The sequence below is a fragment of the Cannabis sativa genome, chromosome 6, assembly GCF_029168945.1.
Source record: "Cannabis sativa cultivar Pink pepper isolate KNU-18-1 chromosome 6, ASM2916894v1, whole genome shotgun sequence".
NCBI lineage: Eukaryota > Viridiplantae > Streptophyta > Magnoliopsida > Rosales > Cannabaceae > Cannabis > Cannabis sativa.
The window spans coordinates 74,559,847-74,581,255 of record NC_083606.1 but is presented as its reverse complement, the minus strand read 5'-3'; the positions used below and the strand labels follow the sequence as shown (position 1 = coordinate 74,581,255).

The 21,409-nt window shown below is 28.5% G+C and overlaps 2 protein-coding genes and 1 long non-coding RNA gene across 4 annotated transcripts; 2 read left to right on the top strand and 1 right to left on the bottom strand.

The window, feature by feature from the left end:
- Nucleotides 1-2,718: 2,718 nt before the first annotated feature.
- Nucleotides 2,719-3,151, top strand: LOC133039025 (uncharacterized). Its single transcript, XR_009688569.1, has 2 exons — nt 2,719-2,938; nt 3,016-3,151. It is a non-coding gene; the product is annotated as an uncharacterized LOC133039025 (long non-coding RNA).
- A 1,022-nt stretch (nt 3,152-4,173) lies between these two features.
- On the top strand, nt 4,174-9,840 carry LOC115725741 (disease resistance protein RPV1). 2 transcript variants are annotated; one of them, XM_030655337.2, is made up of 6 exons: nt 4,174-4,710; nt 5,405-6,491; nt 6,670-6,978; nt 7,294-8,460; nt 8,600-8,673; nt 9,517-9,840. In XM_030655337.2, exons 1-5 carry the CDS (start codon nt 4,217-4,219, stop codon nt 8,627-8,629), a joined length of 3,087 nt encoding a protein of 1,028 aa, XP_030511197.2. In that variant the 5' UTR covers nt 4,174-4,216; the 3' UTR covers nt 8,630-8,673; nt 9,517-9,840. The 2 variants fall into 2 exon arrangements, with proteins under 2 accessions (XP_030511197.2, XP_030511196.2); XM_030655336.2 differs by having other exon boundaries at nt 9,500-9,840.
- A 5,477-nt stretch (nt 9,841-15,317) lies between these two features.
- LOC115695589 (ferredoxin--NADP reductase, root isozyme, chloroplastic-like) lies at nt 15,318-17,878 on the bottom strand. The gene is made up of 4 exons (XM_061117836.1): nt 17,475-17,878; nt 17,032-17,376; nt 16,175-16,355; nt 15,318-16,022 (listed from the first exon to the last, which is right to left on the bottom strand). The coding sequence occupies exons 1-4, from the start codon at nt 17,565-17,567 to the stop codon at nt 15,520-15,522; spliced, it is 1,122 nt and encodes a 373-aa protein (XP_060973819.1). The 5' UTR covers nt 17,568-17,878; the 3' UTR covers nt 15,318-15,519.
- Between the last annotated feature and the right edge of the window lie 3,531 nt (nt 17,879-21,409).

The following is a 21,409-nucleotide window of genomic DNA, read 5'->3' as shown; positions in this document are numbered from 1 at the left end:
CATTTTAATGGATATTTCTATTTTCTTTCAAAAAAAATAATAATTAATGATGTGTACTCGGTCTAATTAATTAGCCTAAAGTAGTGATGGTGCATATTATGGATTATACTGAAAATAATACTGTTATGGGTTAAGTATCACTCAAGATGTAACTAAGCATTATATCCTTCATAATCGTTAGTCACACAGTAAAATCGTAAGTCATGTAGTTTCCTCCAATTCTATCGTGGCTAATTAATGCTATCTTAAAGATCTTCAAGTATTTCACGCTAGCCTTAAAACGTGCTTGAACAATTCAAAAAATAAATACACATGTTTTGAATAGGCATTCAAAATTAACAACAAGCTATTTACATCTCCGAATGTATGACAAGTTATTCGGAAGACTTTACTTACTGATGGACAAGTAGCTATCCAGAAGAATCATCGAGACTGATCACAACTTTAGAAACAAAATTTTCTGAATGAACACCATATTTTCTGTAATTCCTTTCATGAACTAGCTCCCTGAAAGAATACCAAACTTATAACCCTAATCAATAATAAAAAAAATATATAATTTACCAAACCGATAAATATATATATTTATATAACTGAAAGTCGAAACAGACAATAATTCAATCCTTTTCACACTATTATAAGTACGTGGACCACTTTTAATAAGGTGACAAAATCATTTCCCAATAATATATACTTATCAATAATGGTCATCACAAGTAATTCCAATCACATCTACCAAAAAAAAAAAAAAAAAACCCTAAAGTCATCACACGCCCTTTTTCTTTTGACAAAACCTTACGATATAGGGGACCACTTCACTTGACTAATTAATTTAAATATATAATATATATATATATTTCAATACAATCAATAAAAAATATTTATTTATTAATTTATTTTAAAAAAATATAAAAAAAAAATACACTTATCCTTACAAAAAATCTTATTTTTAGTCATAATAAATTAAAACTGAAAAAATTATAACTAATTATATAAAATATAATTTCTATAAAAATCTGTGACTAAATGTATTATTACAATTTGTTATGACTAAATATATTTCTAATCATAATATATGTTGTGATTAAAATTAAATTAGTAACAATTTGGATTTAAATACTATACGTTTTAATCATAATTTTTTTTTTATTGTGACTAAAAATTATATTTAATTACAAAAAAAATTATATTATAACTAAATAATCGTCACTAAAAATATTTTTTTTGTTGTAATATAAACTACAAATATTGGCCATATATTTTATAGGTCCACAATGAGACAATAAGACGTTTAAAGTCTTCGATAAATAATGTAATAATTCTAGTTTATTGGGTCCACAATGAGATATTTTATGCAATAAGAGAGTAATCTAAGGGAAATTTACATTATATACTAACTTTTGTTATTTTTTTACAAAAATACTGTCAGACGGTATTTTTTACTTTTTTACTGTGTTTTTTTATAAGTTTCATACTGCAGTATACTGTGTCAAGTTTTTACTGGTGTTCTACTAGTATTCTACTATTGTTTTGAGTTGTTCTGCTTTGTGTTTTACTAGTGTTTTATAAAAACACAGTATTTTTGAAAAAAAAAAATTCGTGTAACAGTATTTTTGTAAAAGTTAACCCAAATTCCAATATTTTTGTAAATTTCCCTAATCTAATCAATCTTTAATGGACTCATCAATTATTATCATTTATATAAATATTTATCAATGGTTTTTTCTTTACTAACAAAAAATAGTTCAACATATATTAATCACAAAAATTATAATTTTTATAATAATAAAAATACTCGTATTATTATTCTTTCTTTCTATTAAAAAAAATGTTAATTTTTCTTTTGAGCTGTCTAAATATTAATTTTTAGCCATAAAAAAAAATATATTATATTATTTTTTATTATATAGTATGTCTAGTTTCTCACAAAGAACATGTCTCAAACGAAAACAGGAATATATGAAGATTGTCTATCTAACGGCAATTTTTGGTTTAACGATTCTTGGTTTAACGATTCTTTTTTTATTTAGCCTTACACGATTAACTTAACAGACTGTTAACGTTATACGTTAACAAATAAATAAACCCAATAATTAAACCCAAAAAATTAAACCATCTTTTTTTAAATTAAAAAAATATCTTACCCACATATCTCTCTAATGTTTTTTGAAATTTTTTTACACGGCTAAATTCAAATTTCAAAAAATAAACCCAATAATTAAACCAAAAAATTAAATAATATTTACGATTAACTTACATATCTCTCTAACAAACTACCATTTTTGAAATTTTTTATTTATTTAATATTCTATTATATAACAGAATATTCTTAATTAATTTTTAAATACATTATTTTCAAATAATATCTCACAAAAAAACAGATGACATTCTTGCGATTCTTTTTTCACGATTTTTCTACCTTCTCCCTCAAACCTATATTTTGATTCTTCTTTCTTCTCTCTCTCAATCTCTCATATCGATATGAGGCAGCCATTTCTTAAATTTCTATTAAATATACATATGTATATGTTTATTTATGTAACTATTTGATTCGACCAATGCTAGCTCCTTTTTATTTCTTGTCTTCTTCTATGTATCATATATTTTAATTGACTACTCAGATGATAATGATTTTCACACTAATAATAATATTGTCATATTCAACCTGGAATCGCCAAGTTTACATACAGAGGGTTGTAGAGCTTTTAAAATGGTTTTCAAAAATATCATTAATAAATCTATTCAAGACGATGGTTTGGTAAGCTATATTTTATAATTTTTATTTTCTTTCTTTTCTAATATGAGAATAATGATGTAAGATGGGTGTGCATAGCATGACCTGGTTCTATCAGGGAAGAAGTTATTGTCACAAACAAAACTGGCTGAAGAAGACGCTGAGAGGAATGTGAAGAAGAACATCAGGAGGGAAAAACACTTGGTAAAATGACCTTTGTGTACATTACATTTGTATCTGTTTTTGTTTTGTGTTATTAATCTACATGTCTAATTTTATAGATGAGAGAAAAGGGACATGTGATACCAGCAAATTATTTGGATGCACTTAAAGAGTTTTAATTGGTGTTACAAAAGGAGGTAGTGGTTTCTTACTATATATATAGATATATGCAGTAGTTCTCACTGTAAAGATTTATTACGTTGTTTCTCTTACTATTTATGTATTGTACTGGTGGTGTTTTAGCGTCATGCTGTTTAACTCATGCTTTTAAGTTTTAGGGTTGTATTTGGCTAAACAAATTTGGTTAGTGTATTATCATTGCTGCTACATAGTTTATTATTTTTAGCTTTATAATGTTAAATTTCTTTTTGTGTACTTTCCAGAGCTTCTAATAGTCTTCACTGAGTTATATATTGGTATAGTTAGACTTGAAGTAAATTTTAATATTGTTGTTTGGTGGATCTCTATTTTGTTATTATTTTAGCTAGAACTCTTTTTAAATTAAGTGTGTTTATTATGTACAATACTTTCTATTATTAGCTAAGAGAAAAGAAAATAATAGAACATATTGATGAAATATTATAATTATATATGTGTTACTTATTTTATATTATATTACAACATAAGTTTTTGAAAAATATTCAAAATTATTTTTATAAAAACATCAGCAATTTGTTAAAACTGTCCCTGAAATTATTAACAAAAGAAAATGAACAATTCAATTATAAGCACACCGAAAAAAATGAAAGTGTGAACTACGAACACTATTTGACCATAAAAACTAAAAAAACATATATTATCATGTCCTCATTTAATATTCTTAAACTTTAGGAATTATTTTTCCCAAATTTTTAAATCTTTAAACAATATTTTTCTTTATTTTTTAAAAAAATTATAAATCGTTTTCTAACTTTATAAAATTTTAACATTATTGTTTTTGATACATCTTGCTAATATTTCATGTCTAATTTGCTTCTCTTAAAACTTTATATAGAATTTTTATTTAATTTTCTTTTTAAAATAATTTTATGTTTTTAGTATTGCTTATTTAATAACATTCATAAATTAAAATACAACTAATTATATAACTAAAATACAAATTATGTAAAAAATAATTAAATATATAACTAAGTATACGTACATTGTACGTAACATTTATCTAGTAAATATATATATATATGTATATAAATCTTGATCTTTCTTCAAAGCTATTCTTCAAAGCTGAGTATATTCATTACAATATTTCATAGAAGATAGAGTATGGATGTTGATGATCATGATAAGCCATGTGCCCCCGTCGCATGTTCGCAGAATAAATACGACGTTTTCATCAGTTTTAGAGGAGAAGACACTCGCGCAAATTTTGTAAGTCATCTATATAAAGGACTCAAAGACGGAGGAATTGAAACGTATATTGATGATAGACTTGAGCGAGGATATGAGATTTCCAAAGCTCTTTCGGATGCTATCAACAACTCTAAATTTTCCATAGTTGTTTTCTCAGAAAAGTATGCATATTCGTCGTGGTGCTTGGATGAGTTGGTGCATATTCTCGAATGCATGGAGAAGAAAACACAAATCGTTCTGCCTGTGTTTTATCATGTATCGCCTAGAGATGTGCGCGCACAAAAAAGAAGTTATGCAAAAATATTTCGGGAATACGAAGAACGTTACAACAATAGTATTATACATAGATGGAAGGTTGCTCTTGCTACAATAGCTAATCTCTCAGGATGGCATGCATCAAAAAATAGGTTCTAAAATTTCTTTCCAACTGCAATTGTATATATATTTTATTATTTTGTATTTGTCTTTCAATGATTACTCAAAATTCACTTTTATTTGTATATATATTAAATATTTTAATATGTACACTAAAATCGCCCCTAAAAAGTTTACAAAGTTGCAAAAAAAAAACAAAAAAAAAACTCAATTTCTTTAGGGTGACAACTTTATGTCGCCTCTAATATTTTCGCTCCTAAAAACTAAAGTTGTTGTAGTGTGTAGATGTATGGAAATTTATGTGGTACACTCTTTCTTAAAAGGGTTGTTTTAGCAGGCTTTTTTATCTATTTCGATATCTAAAAAAAATTAGATCGATTTTTTTTTTTATGATCACGTACATTGTAACTACATAAGACTATCTATAAATTTTCAAAAAAAAAAAATCTAAATAATTTGCTGTACTGAAATTAAGATTCAAATAGTAACAATAAACAGTCGCGTGTACAAAATAAAATATTTGAACCTTATTTTTAGTATTGTAAAGTACTCAAAATTTTCTAAAAATTTAAACGCGATCTTAAATAACGTACGCAATTATGTGAAAAAAACTAAAAAGTTGTTATAGATGTTGAAAAAAATAAAAGGTGTACTAAAACACTTTTTTAATTAGGAGGTGTACTATAGACTTACTAAAGTTAATTATATATAATTATACATGTGTAGGAACGAAGCTGAGTTAGTTGAAGTAATTGTCAACCATATTCAAGGGATGTTAAGATTTACAATATCTTCAACTAAATACTTGAAGCAATTAGACTTAGTTGGAATTGAGAAGTCTATTCATCATATCAACCTGTTGTTGTCCAATGCTCCCATGGTAGGAATTTGTGGCATGGGTGGATTGGGGAAAACCACCCTAGCTGATGTTGTATTCAAATTATATCGTCATCAATTCGACAGTTATTGTTTTCTTCGAAATATTAGAGAATTGCAACAAAAGTATGGTTCAACTTATTTGACAAGAGAGTTGTTCTCTAAATTGTCAAAAATTAAAGATTTCGATGATGAAAATATGGATGTTGTAAAGAACATGCTTTGTCATAAGAAGCTACTCATAGTTCTCGATGATCTTGACGACCTCGACGAATATGATGCTTTACTTAAAGATAGTAATTTTTGGTTAAGTTCCGAAAGTAAAGTTATTATAACAAGTAGGGATCAACAAGTACTTCGAAATGTTGTTGGAGATGACGATAACATATACAACCTGAAATTTCTAAACGACGAGGAAGCTCTTGATCTTTTCCATTTGCATGCTTTCAAAAGAAAAAAGGTTGACGAAAGCTACATAGAATCCTCAATAAAGTTGGTGAAATATGCTCAAGGTTTACCGTTGGCTCTCAAAGTTTTGGGGTCTAATCTATACTTAAAGAGCAAGAAAATATGGGAAAGCTTGTTGAAGAAGTTGAAAGTAAATCCTGATCAAGGAATTCTAAATGTATTGAAAATAAGTTTTGATGGACTTGACAACATGGAGAAGAATTTGTTTCTTGATATAGCATGTTTCTTTAATGGTGAAGTAAAATGTCATGTGAAAATCATATTGGAGGATAGTGACTCATTTGATGCTATTATTGAAGTTCTCATTGATAAGTGTTTGATAACTGATGTTAATGGTAGACTTCAAATGCATGATTTGTTGCAAGAAATGGGTCGATCGATTGCTCGGGGGTTAGATCATAACTGTTCGGGAAACTATAGTAGGTTATGGAAGCTCAAAGATATCTATCGATTCTTGAAAAATACTACGGTACTACAAATATTTCATTTTTCATTTTTTATAGTTACAAAATACGGTTACATTTAGTTTTACACATTTTTTACAGACTATAGTTGTTTTTTTTTTTACAAAAATAAGGATTTATTTTCATGTTGTTACGTTTTATGTCGCACACTTTCATAGCTAATTTTAATTTATAAATTCTCAGGAGGATGCAAGCACAATTGAAGGAATATTTCCAAATGATAGCGAAATATTCTTTTCAGAAGATCAAGAGCCCATGAACTTGGACCCTTTAATCTTCGAAAAAATGCCATATTTACGATTGCTTAAATTGGCATATTTTCAAATTCGTTGTCAACTTCCTCAAGGTCTTCACTCTTTTCCTAGAGATCTTAGATATCTGAGATGGGATTGTTACCCGTTAAGAACATTAGGGTCAAATTTTACACCACATAATCTTGTTTATCTGAGTATGACTGATAGTGAGCTTGAGAAACTATGGGATGAATTCCAGGTACGTATATAAATATTTATATATATTTGCAACAATTGTTCTTAAGTTATAATATATTTGCAGTAGTACTTAAGTATAATTATTCTGTTATGTATGCAATACTCACAATATTTATTTGCTCTTATAAAAGTGTCATAGTTATAAGTAGACTAATAATTTTACACCACACACATGAAAACCTAAGTACGTATCAAAAAATAACTTCTGTATCGTTAAGTGTTACAAACATAACAATTTGATTATTTTTATTATAAGAAAAATAATTAATTGGTAACCTATAAAATGTTATAAACATAATAATTTTGGTACGTGCAGGATATGAAAAACCTAAAATATGTCGATCTTGGAGGCTCAAAGAAGTTGACTTGTCTCCCAAATTTATCTAGAGCAAATATTTGGAAGCTTGACCTAGAATTTTGTACGAATTTAGTTGAGCTCCCTCCGTTGAAGTTTCATACAAATTTTGACGATGCGAAAGATGAAACAAAAGCAATTAATTTCTACAACGGTTGCATACTTGAAGAGAAATGTGACTTACTACTTTTGGAGGGTGTTTGGTTTGGCGGATTGAAGGATTGTTTTCTTAATCGCAATATGTGCTCTAATTTGAGAATTGTTTCTGAGATGTCTGGTAATATCAAATACATATGTTTGCGTTCCACGGCAATAGAAGAATTGCACACTTCCATTGGATCTCTCGACAATCTTTTCGTGCTCGATCTCTTTGGTTGTCGACATCTCAAGAATCTTCCTAGCAGTATTTTTGATTCGACATCATTGAGTATTCTTGATATGCATGGATGTGTCTCTATCAACACATTTCCAAAGCTTCCGAAAACCCTAAAGGCATTAGATTTGAGTGGAACATCAATACAACGAATCAACTCATCATCGTTCGAGTCCATGCCCTTTCTCAAGAATTTCTACATGAATAATTGCACAAAACTCGAAAGCATTCCAACTACCATTTGTAAGTTGAAGTCTCTCCAAGTACTTTCTTTTATAAATTGCTCGAAATTGAAAAGCTTTCCCGAAATTTTAGAGCCAATGGAGAATCTAGAGATGCTTTATTTAAACGGAACAGGGATTGAAGTAGTACCACCATCGATTTCGCTTCTAGCTAAGCTTCAAAATTTAGATTTAAGAGAATGCGAAAATCTCAAGTCTATTCCAGTATCGAACATCTATAATATGTGCAATGTTTATATCTTCATTGATGAAAATCCAACACAACAACATTTGATTGTTTCGTTACCATTCGATGTAAACATTTCTACAATGCTTGACCACTCAAAGTGCAAAGGTTCTTGTTTGGACATGAATCGAGTATCTTTCCTAAACTCACAATTTGTTGGGCTCATAGACTTTTCTCGTGACGAGTTAATACATTGGAAGTTTAATTATTGGAAAAGTTACATTTGTAGTGAATGCTTCTTATTCTACACAATACACAATATTTTAGTCAGCAAATATAAAAATCAGGTATGCCTCTCTTTCTTACATTACAAACTATATAATAAATATCTATATATATATATATAAATAGATATTACTTTTTTTTTATGACCATTGATATAACATATGAAGGTAACTATTCTTATTTTTGTCATATATATTACAGAAAGAAAATAAAATTCGCATCTTGGTTTGACAATTTGAAGTTCTGAGTTTGTTATCATCTCTTTTGTGTTTCAGGTAATTATAATCTATGTTTAAATTTCTGAGCTTTTGAATAATTATAGGAATGATACACTAACAGATAACACAATGTAACAAAAAAAAAAAATTAACGTATTAAATATTTTTTATCTAAGATGGATCTCACTTATTAAAAGCACTTTAGCCATCAGTCTCATTTTTCCTCACCTCATCCGTAAACAAAGGTCCTTTCTTCTTCATCTGCATAGTAAAGCTAAATTTTTTTTATAACAATTAAGCTCCCACACAGACGGCCTTGAATTGAAATGAGCTGTAGGTAAAAAAAAATTTCTTAACCTTTACTATAAAGATAAATAGTATTTTTAAAATTATTAAAAAAATTTGTATATTTTTTAAAAAATATTTTTTTTTATTTGGGACTCTAAAATAAGTGGGCCCTAAGCGCGGGCTTAACCTGCCTACACTTTTTTCATGAATCTTACCTAATTGCCCCTCTTTATTTTATAATTTATTTTATTTCTAATTTATATATATTGAAAAACATATTTTAACATATACCAATTTATATCTTTAATAATTGTAATGAAATTGTACATCACTAATTTAGTTTTAGTCACAATAAATTATAATTTTTATGACTAATATTTTTAGCTAAGGACTTTTTGATCACAACAAAGGAATGATGATTTATAATTAGTCACAACTTTTTTACTTTTAATTAAAAAAAAAATTCTAGTCAAACTAATTACAAATTTTCTTGTCACTAAAAATATCCGGCTCTACCCAAACTTTTCTGGTTCACCCCAACATTCCCCACTTGTCCGACTGTTGCTGAGCAGTTTTTGGGTTTAATTTTTTGTAGTGAATATCTTGAACTAGGTATATCGCATCTATCGGGGAACCAACACTGTTTCCCAAACGAGTTGCATCTAGCATCGCCGAGATCACAGCCAGAAATAGGCACACATTTTCGATCCGAACATACTATTCGACATTCACATACCAATTCACTACAACAAATCTTCGTTTCCGCCGAGTGACAGTATTCCCCGGCTACTCTACAACGCTCATCACCACCACCATCATCACAAACATTAATTATTGTGCCCACAAATTTCTTCATTTTCTACATATGTTTATAATATGTGGTGCAAAATTCAACTAATTTATTTTTCTATATCTTTTTTGCATTGAGGCAACCTACCAACTACTACAGTATTTATATTGATTCACCTGAAAATATGATTTATAAATCAAGATATGTTATCCTTAATCATAAATTAAGATAATTAATATGATAAATGAATTTAAATTAAGTATGCTCGTCGAATTTATGTTATTTCTGTATATAATATACTTCTATCTAGGTGGTAAATTTATTTTTTATGTAGGTAATTATTCAATTGGATATACTCAATCTAAATAATATATAATTAATAAATAAAAAAAACATATATTTTACTATTATATAAAAAAAAAAAATATAAGAGTTTTTACACTACATACTGAATTTTTAATTTTTTTTACTTTTTTACTGTAGCAGGGTTGAATTTTTTTCAAAAATATCATGGAAGTTTTATTTTTGGTACTGTATTAATTAAATTTTCACTATTGTTCCATGATTATTTTTTAGTTGTTTTACTGTTATTTTCATTAATCTGTTTTGTTGTTTTACGGTTGCTTCATAAAAAGAGTATTTTGTAAAAAATTCGGTATAGCAGTAAAATTATAAATTTTTACCCAAAATTTAATATTTTTGTAAAGACTCAAAAAAAATATATGATATGTTGAATAAAATAATCTTAACCTCATGATTCCATGCCACAAATGCCTACCTTATTTAGAGAATTTGACAATTGTTTGTGGAGATCTGCAATTGAGTTGTCCATTCCAACAATTTCTTGCTTTAAATTATGATGACATAAAGATCTTAATTTTTCTCTTACAGATTTGAAAATATCATGAACAGCCACCTCAGCTTCATTACTGCGTATATATAAAAAAAAATGTTATAGTAATCTCTTACATATTAATATGTATTGAGATTGTTGGATTTAAGAACTTTTGTTTAATTTTTGTAAAAAAAGTTTAACATGGATGAAACTTCAGGAGACGTGATTTAGTATATGTCAATGTTTAAAAGGCATGATTTGATAGAGATCAAAGTCTAGGGAGTATGGTTTAGATCATAAACAATCATTGAAATAGTAAAATTGAATGAAATTAAACAAAAGTCCTTAAATCTAACTATTTTAATAGTTCATAAGGGAAATTTTTAATGACCAAAAAAATTCAACACTACTACAAAAAGGAGTATTTTCGTCGGTTTTTTAGTGACATATAAAGATTTTGCGTCGGTTTATAAAACCGACGTATAAACCGTAGACGCAAATAGTATTTTATTTGCGTCGTTTCTAAAAAGACGCAAAAAATAATTTTCTTCACTTTAAACCGACGCAAAAAATAAAATATTCTTGATAACATACTGCGTCAGTTTGAAATTGACACAAAAAGCTTTGTGCCATTTCAAAACCGACACAAAATATTTTTACCGTCGGTTCTTAAATGACGCATAACTTGTTGTAAAATATTTTTATTTTTACCTATTGCGTCAGTTATAAAATGAAGCAAAATTGTAGGTAAAGTAAAATTGCAAATTTCTATACAATTTTTCCTACCTGTATTTTCAGATTTTACAATCATTAACTATAAAACTAACTATAACTAAATACATAATCCAAAAAAAGTTAAAAAGTTATAATTAAATGAGGCATGTAATCACTAAATAAGTTAGAAAAATTATCTACAAAAAATTGACCAGCTAAACTTTAAATTCATACATAAAATTATATAGTAACTTGATTACAATAATTAAAATGTTAATTCCAAGAAAATAAACCTACATAACAAAGTGTAAACCGAAGTAAAGTTACAACATTAAGTAAAACTGAAACAAGATAAGAAAAAGAATAATAAATAAATACCAATACTGTAGAAAATACTTTAGTACATGAAGAATATAATATACAAAGTCCAAAACACACTAAGGCAACTGATAAGTATTTGCAGTTTTATGTCACAACCTGCTAAATAAATGGATAAATAGTAGAACCAATCAGTTTAACTTTTTTTTTTTTCTTTTTTTTTATTGGAAGAGCCAATTTGACTTATTAGTACATCCAAAACATAACTAATACAGAAGGAAAAAACAGTTTCAACATTCAAGAGGATTTCTAACGAAAGGTTGGCCATATTTAAAAGTTTCTATACTATTTTTTTAGTGAATTTGTCAATTCCAAAAAAACGTCAATCTATCATGAAACAGTATTATTGATATTCTTATGACTTCACGAGACTTACTGATTAATTCATGACTATATGCTATCTTTGGTAAATACCTAAAATTTTAATAAACAATGTTTTAAATTAAGCAATGTTGATGATGTATTTTCCTACTTATTACAAGTTCAGCCAGCACTGAATTACAAAATTGAAAGTTTAAAGTGGCCAAAACTTTAAATGGACTAAAATAAGTAAAGAACTTTTAATATTGTTGGAGAATCCATAGTAACCAAGTGAAAATATGTGAAAAAAATTAATACTTATATTTGAATGAATGGCGTTGATATATATATATTATGTTTACAAATAATGATAATCATAATATATCAAAACAAAAGAAAACATCACCTCTTACAAACTATGAAAGCCTGGTTATGTAAGGCGTGTTATACCAAAATTAAGGATGGTCTTGTCATATTGACTTGAAGCGTAGCTCACTTTCAAAAACATAGTAAAATATTGTATTTTAAAATTAAAAATAGTCTAAAACAAAGTTCTACCAAAAAAATAATAAATAAATAAATAAAATGAACAACAACAAAGTAAAGAAAATAGCTCAAGTTGTACAAGCTTATTTTTATCTTCTTTGATGGAATAAAAACTGAAATAACAGAGCCCTATTCATTCACCTATCCATGTAAACTGTAAGCATATTCATATTAAAAAGAAAAAAAAAAGTTGAAAATCTTTAGGAAAGCATACATTGCATATTAATAAGAAAAAGTTGTTTATCATGGACATATTCCTTTGCACATGACATGTGCTCTATGACTCATGATGTTGTATCTCTCTCAAGTTAAAGAATAGAGAAACAAAAATCTCTATTTATATCTCATTTTTCCTTTTAGAAACAAATACAAGATTTTAAATCTTTAAAATAAAGCAAAGTCCCCTGAACTAATCAAATTAAAATAAAATGAAAAATTAACTCAGCTTACTACAATCTTGATACAACCAACTATTAAATTAATTAAGGGAAAGAAACAAACTGTTTATTTATTGAACAAAGAAAAAATATATTCAATAATAAAAAAATATGAAATACCCGAACGTTACTTGAAACAACATCAGAAATATAAGACATAATAAGAAGTAAGCCCAAGTGAATACAACCAATGAGAGGATCATATATTTACAATAGGACAAGCACCAACAAAAAAGAAATAGTATGTGCTAAAGACATTAATAAATTTGTAAAACAAACTTGAGAAATATATTTACAATTCTGCTGCTTCAAAGGTTATAAAATTTGAGTCTCAATATCATAATCAGCATATTGCTATCAACCCATCCCTGAGATAATTATGCAAATGAGTAGAACAATATGAAAGAGTACTCAAGCACTTACTTGTTCAATATGAAAAATGTAAGAATCTTGCATATGCTCTTGATTAGCGATATAAATTCTGTACACAAATTACAAACAACAAAGTTCAATGTTTTTATTTTCTATTTTTCTACCAAAGAGATAAAAATAACAAAAAAAAAAAATAAAGAATAAAGAATAACAGAGAAACAGATCAAATGAATATCCCACAATGCAATTGTAATCCACCTTGATGATTCTTGGAGAATTCATCAAACCTAGAAAAAAAATTATTGCTCTAGTTCCTTTGGTGGTGGACACCCATTTTTGAGATAGAATTACAAGAAAATGACAAGATAGAAGTCCCAAACACATATGTATTATCCATTGATGAAATATTTTTTAGAAAAAATTGAAGAACTTGTTGAGTGACAAACTCAACAAAATTCACCTTCCTCATATGAAGAGAACCTAGAATTTTATCAGGATATGATACATGAGCTATCAAACCCAATTGAAAAATAAAAATTACCAATTTCAGTAAGAAAATAAACATTAACAGTAAGATTATGTCAAAAAAAATTCTAAAAAATAATAATAAGGATAATTAAAACCTACCAAAACCATAAAAGAGAACTTGAATCAATCAAGGGATTAAATTAAAATTCAAATAAAACCCTAAACCCAATAGAGTCAGTCGCACAAGCAAAAAAAGAAAAAAAATCAAATTGATCCTCCAACAAAAAAAAAAAAAGAAAATAAAGAAACTCACAATATGAATGCCTTGGAAGCCAGAGAAAGCAAGAGTCTTAAGAACCTCACAGCCAATTCCACCCACCCTAACCATGGTACTTCTTATCTTTTATTTCTTCAACGATGGAGAAGGAATTCTTAAAGTTGGTCTGAAGCAAGCAGACATATAAAACCACATAGATGAAACCCAACAATGAGAAGAAAAATGAACCACGTAGATGAAACCCAATAACGTATTACAGAGGGTAAAACACAAAAGAGATTAAAGGAAAGAAATAATCAAACCTTCTATATTTTAAAGGTTTAGGAAGAGCAGAGAAGATGTTGAACCTTCGTGGTGCCGACTATGGAGAGAGACAGGAGTTGTGTCGTGCTGACCGCCGAGAGAGATGGACTGCAGGTGAGAGGAACACAGAGAGAGGGAATCATGGATGATAGGGGAGCGATGGGGGTCGAATATTCCCAGAGCTATACCCTAATTTCTGATTTGGAGAAGAGAATGAATAGTCTGCTTATTTCTCGATTTGGGTTTAGAGGAAATAGAGATTCAGCGTCCGTTTAAAGAACTTGAAACCATTTTTGTGAGTTTTTATAACTGACTATATAGTCATATTCCACCTTTCTAAACCGACGCAACAAACCAATTAAAATTTTTAATATTGTACTTTTCCCGTCAGTTTTTTCATTACTGTCTAATTAGTAACAGACGCAAATAATATTTTTTTAGCGTCAGTTTAAAACAGTTGCATAAATACATGCCTGACTATTTACGTCGGTCAACGAAATGAACAGTAGCGTTGACCGACGTAAATAGTGTAATTTGTATAGTAGTGCAAGGAGCATGATTTGGTATGTCACGACCCGAGCCCTAGGCCGTGGCAGATATGTAATATCCATAACTTGGGTGGTCAAAGGTCACACTTTGATCCTTGTTGGAAGATAAAACTTATAATGATCCTCTTTTGTGAATGACTTTGGGAATTTGTGATCATGCGCAGAGGACCTTTATATAGTGTTTAAAATCATTCAAAATAATTTATATAGGGTATCTACAAGTGATTTTTTTTTTCTTTCTTATACAAGTGATTTATCTAAATTAAAATCACATGAAGGGAAAGGAATATTATAGAATATTAAGAAACGTAAACTAAATTTAAACTAATAAGTGAAAACTATATACTTCTATGTTACTATGTATCTCTACAATAGTGGCACCAATAATAATAATAATAATAATAATAATAATAATAATAATAATAATAATAATAATAATATAAAATGACAATCAAAAATGAAATTCTTTTATTAATATTATTATTATTCTCTTCTTTATTCAACTGAAACAACTCAAACAAACTCCCATCACATGTTTGAAGGAGAATAGAGATACACACACAAATATATATAAATATATAATAGAAGAGAGAAGACACGCATGCATGCATGTACGTAGGCTTGTGCGTAGTAGGACAACATCATCATCAGTATACTTCAACTCGCCATTGGTTGTTAATCTTCAATGATGTGAGTATGTCATCCCATTTTTTACCAATTTTCATGGCAGCATCACCTAAGGCATCTTCAATTGGTTTTACCATGTCCTTACGCCCACCTAAGTATATGTAGGCTCCTTTAAGCAACAACTCTAGCACCTCATCAGCATAGTCACTAAAAATGTCTTGAACATACATCTTCCCACCCAATTTGTTCTTTTGTTCTCTGCTCAATGCTATGTTATAAAGAAAATTATTTGGGTACTCCTTTTGATATTGCTCGAATTCACTTTTAAAGAGTAGGCTATCGTTGTTGCTCGCCCCTTGGAATAGCCATGCAAGTCCGGAGAATTGGAATGTTGGAATATCTTCTTTGAAGAAACGTTGAAGATGAGCCCTAAATGGCGCAACACCAGTCCCAGTAGCCACAAATATGTGAGTTGCATTAGGGTTTTTGAAATCTCCCAAAATCATTGCCTCGCGAGTTGGGCCTGTAGCGAGTGCAGGGCTTCATATTATTGGTGATCAATAGATAATATATATACATTCTATGTCACATTGTAAAAATAATTTATAATATTACTGGAATAAAATTCCACAATAAAATCTTTTCAATTTGAACATTGAGCTTAGCTAAGAATACCTGCGAGTTGAATTTTATCTCCAGGCTTGGACTTGCATAGAATCTCACTAGTGGTGCCAGGAATACTACGCACACATAAAGTGGTTGTTTTTCCATTAAAAGAATCTCCATATCTTGAAGAAGCAGCTGAAAAGTAACTCAAATTTTTTGGATTTCCTGGTTCGAAAGGATTTTCATCGGGCTACACAAAAATTAATTAAGAAACCAATGAGACGATGTCATTTCTTATAATAATAATTAATATATCAATGCCACTATATTAATGTGATACAACGATTTGGGTAGAACTCGCTCCCAAAAGTTAGCTAGCCTGAGAGAGAAGGTGTATACTACTGATCAATCACATACACTACAAGAAATGTCACTTTTGCCAGCACATTTTTGTGCTGGCAAAAGCTGGTATTGCACTGGTAAAATAGAATTTACTTGTGATGTGTTGGTAAAAGGGGGTTGGCAAATCAATGTTGGTATTAGAACTTTTGCCATCAAAAAATGAAAAGCGCTGGCAAAAATGACTTTTCCCAGCGCATAAATGCACTGGTAAAAGTTAGATTTTAGCCACTGTAAATGTACGCTGGTAAAACTTTGACCTCCTTGCCAGCGCAATTTGCAAAATGTTCTGGTAAAAGTAAGCGCAGTAGCGAACTGTGCTAGTAAAAGTGATATTTCTTATAGTGATACTTGATCAATATAGGATCCTAACAATCCCATACTTAATCAATGTGAGATCCTAACATAATACAAATAAATATTAAATCTCACATCTCAATTGAAAATGTGTGAGATCAACTACTAAATGGTAGTACGATAAGAGTAATTCAAGAATCTCAAAAGAGTATTTAGACTGTAAATCTTACCGCTTTCATTACACGCAAAACTTGTCCCTCCCAGTAAGGAAGAAAGCCATCATGAAAATATACAATACGATAAATCTCACCAGGAGCATTTGGGCCAGAAATCTTGTCAACAGAGAGAATGGTGGCCGTGTGAAGTGACTTTTCCGAGTATAGATTTGTGGGAGGCCTTGTGGAATTTTCGAGCTCTAATGGAGCCACAGGAACCTTGTTATCTTGCCATATGGTGCATACTACATGACGAGAGCGATGATGAGGAGTAGTACCTAGCCTTTTTGATGAGACATTCTCTATTGCTTGTCCAAAATTTGTCTTAAAAGCCAAACTCAAAGGTGCCCCAGAGAAACCCTAATAATAACAAATTAATATAAAAAATACTCAATTAATGAAAAACCCTAAAAGAAAGTATATATGCAAAAATAAATAAATTAATAAACCAACCAAACCTTGATGAACAAAGATCTTTTGAGCCCCAAAGACCTATCATTGATGTGAGAATGAGTGGTTGCAAAAGAAACTTGAGAGAGGGTGATAGCCATGGCTAGCTAGAGCTCTTATGATATATAATATATGTTATTATTATTCTTTTGTGAATGAGTTTGAGAATTTGTGATCATGCAGAGGACCTTTATATAGTGTTTAAAATCATTTAAAATAATTTAATATAGGGTATTTACACATGTGAATTTTTTGTTCTTTCTTATAACAAGTATTGTCTTTATATAAATTAAAATCACATGAAGGGAAAGGAATATTATAAAATATTAAGAAACCTAAACTAAATTTAAACTAATAAGTGAAAACTGAACTATACTTCTATGTTACTATATAAATATAAACTTTCATTTTTATGTTAATTAATTTTGACTAAAAAATTTGTAGTTAAAAGTATTAGTCGGGACTAAATGTATTTTTAGTTATAATTTTTATTGTGATTATATAAAATTAAATTAATGATAATTTATATTTAAATAATATCTTTTAATCACAAATAAATTTTTATTGTGAAAAGTTATATATAATTGAAAAAAAAAATTATGTTATGATTAATTATCATTTCTAGTTAGTCTTTATTATCACGAAAGGTATCATTTCATTTGGTACATATAACTTAAGGATATATGTGGTATGAAAAATCATCTCTATTCTTTCCCAAAAAAAAATCGTGTCTATATTTTAGTGCCCTCACAAAAGTACTATCAATAATTATAAATAAGATATACTATTAATATTTCAATCACACACTAAACCAAAATTAAATTGTAGGGGGTCAATATTAGGTAGTTCATACAACTTTGTAGGGGGTCAATATTAGGTAGTTCATACCATGTTAGGTAGTTCATACAATATTAGGTAGTTAACAATGTAAATTTTGGTGACTTAATTTTTTCTTTTTTTTGAGTGATGAAAAAAAAAATATCATAGTAATTTGTTTTTGAACATTATTATTGGACATCAGTGGTACTCTACGATTAGTTAGCGAAATTTTTTAAAAATTATTATATTAAATTATATGGGATTTAATACTTAATTGTATACCACTAGTGCCTTTTCGCATTTTTCTTTGTTTTTAAAAATATTTTACGCGTTACTTTAAAATAATTAAAATCAAGTAACTATAATAAAATAAAATATAAGTGGTCATTTAAGGTGTTAAAGACTCAATTTAATACAACTAATATTTACTTGTAATTTCTTAAAAGAAAAAGAAAAATATCGGGTGCTTCTATAATGCACCACTTAATAAGGGTACACCGATACACCCCTATCTTTTTCGACATCTAAGAGAATTTTTTAGTTCAATTTTTTTATAGTTGTGTATGTTGTAATTATTTAATGCATCTTACAAATTCTTGAGAAATTTAAAAGAATTAGTATAGAAAACAGTGTTCAAATAGTTTATTTCACACGTGCAACAAACTATTTGAAACTTGTTTTCAGAAGGTTAAATTTTTCTTAATATCTCCAAATTTTGCCAGATAATTTAAATAACTACAACATATACGACCAAAAATATTAAACTAAAAAAATCTCTATTAAACCTTCTAGCCATAGCTGAACATAAAGAAAGGCAAGAACAAAACAGAGAGAAAGAAACCAGAGAAAAGAGAGAACTAAAGGTAGAAGAAAGAGTCACTTTATTGAATGGGTAATGGAAGAGTATTTATACAATGAACAATCAATAGACACGTGACTAAAGAGTTATAACAACTCATAACAACCAATCAGTTAGTTAAGTAACTAATATGACAGCTCACAATAACAGTAACAAACTAACTAACTGTCCAAACCATCAGCTCTAACAATCTCAGATATCAAAATAAATAAGGATGTATGGGTACACCATTTTTAGGAGGTTGCATCGTAAAATTTTCCAAAAGGTTATATAGGCCCATTGCTTGGCCCAAGACAGACCAACTAGCCGACCCATCATCTAAGTAGGGACAAATCCAAACAGCATGTTCAAATCTCATCTTATCCTCCAGATTCAAATCCAAATTAACCACCTATCACAGAAGGATGGTCGTTTTCAAAGTGATTACTTAAAATACAAGAATGTTGGACTTGAGCGAGGATGTCCTCAGGGGTCATCCAGGAACATGAGTCGAAAGGCTATCCAGGAGAGCATACCATCTCGGAAGGTTATTTACGTGGCATGCCTCTGACACAATCATGAGGAATAGAGATTATATATGACAAGAACTGATATTTAATTAAGTTATCTTTATCAAATTAGTTGTTTCCGACAAAAGATCTAATTCATATTACAATAATGACTAATTAGTAGATCGATTTAAATTCTGAGTAATTATAAACTTCTGTTTATGATATTAGTTTCTTTAATTCACTCGTTAAAGATTCTCAAAAAAGATGATTCTTACAACTTTATTTTTTGGAAGTTAATAATGTGGATGACTCATGAGAATTTAATTTACAATATGAAATCTTGAGTATCCTAATGGATTAAATATTAGTACTTTTACTAGTGAAATAATGGTACTAGAGTATAAGTAATAATTAAAAGGGTAACAAATAATTGACCAAAACTAATTATGAACCAATACAAGGAGGAATTATCACTAATATTAATTATATCAATGAACATTGTACTTAACCTTAGTCAATATATTTCTATAATTAACTTTAATTCATATTTATAGTAGAGTAATTGTAAAAATAATAAATATATTTATTTAGTTAATGAGATTCAATAAATAATCTAATTTATTGGAGCTTGATATTATAGGTTCATGGTCCTCAAATCGCCACCAGATAACACTATCAATAGTGTGGATGACACAAAATAAAGATGTTCAGAAAATCTGTTTTGAATTGACAAAATAGTAACTATTTATTTTATAATAAATAGTTTATTTTTAAATGTATTATTTAAATAAATTGGGGAGGGAGATTGTTAGGACATACATTTATTACAAGATGGCGCTATCATTATACAGTGGTAGACGCCTGGGCTCTATTGGGTTTATTTTTGAGTTAATTAATTAATTCAAACAATAAATATTTATTTAAATTTAAATTGAAAAGCGGTTATAGATATTTAATATGATTGAGATCCTTCCTCAAGTGTTTGAAAGATTTACATGGTTGTTGGAGATGTTTTCAAATAGTTTAGTTATTCACTCAATCATTACTAAAATAAGTTTTTAGATATAAGTTGTCACTAATTTAATTTTTGTTACAACAAAATTTATATTGTAACTAAAAAATTGTTACTAAAAGTAATTTTTTTTGTAGTAGGAACTTCAACAACGTCGTGCATACCTTTCCACAAAAATTTTCTAATAAAGAAGCATAAATGAATGAATTCTGTCAATTTTTCATTTTGAAAAAGACAAATGGAAGAGCAACCTTAATTAGCTAATAAAGAAGCATCCCAACTAGGTTGGCACCCAACTCTATAGCCATTTTCTAATGTATTAATTACAATAATAATTGAAATCAAACACAAATTAACATACTAAAAAGCACCTATTAATGTATATAGCAAAGCCTCATTAAAACCTCTAAGGAGTAAAACCCAATGGGAAAAAACTCCAAAGAGAAAAAAGAGTGCAATGCTTATTCAAACAAAAGAACCTAAGTAACAACTCTTGATGTCCACCTATCAAACAGTACATTCCTCAGCTCATTGATTTCCTTCTCCTATTAAATAATATACAGTCACATAATGATTGCCAAAATTATAGAGAATATAACTAAATTCATTGAAGCAAATCTTACCTTTAAACACCTAAAAAAAAGACGTTGTGTCTTTCATCCTTTTTACTTGATTTTTTGTCACACAAAAAAATTATAATAATACTATAATAGTTTGTTGGCTGAAGAAGGATGAGTTAGTATGATTTAGTTTGAATTAATA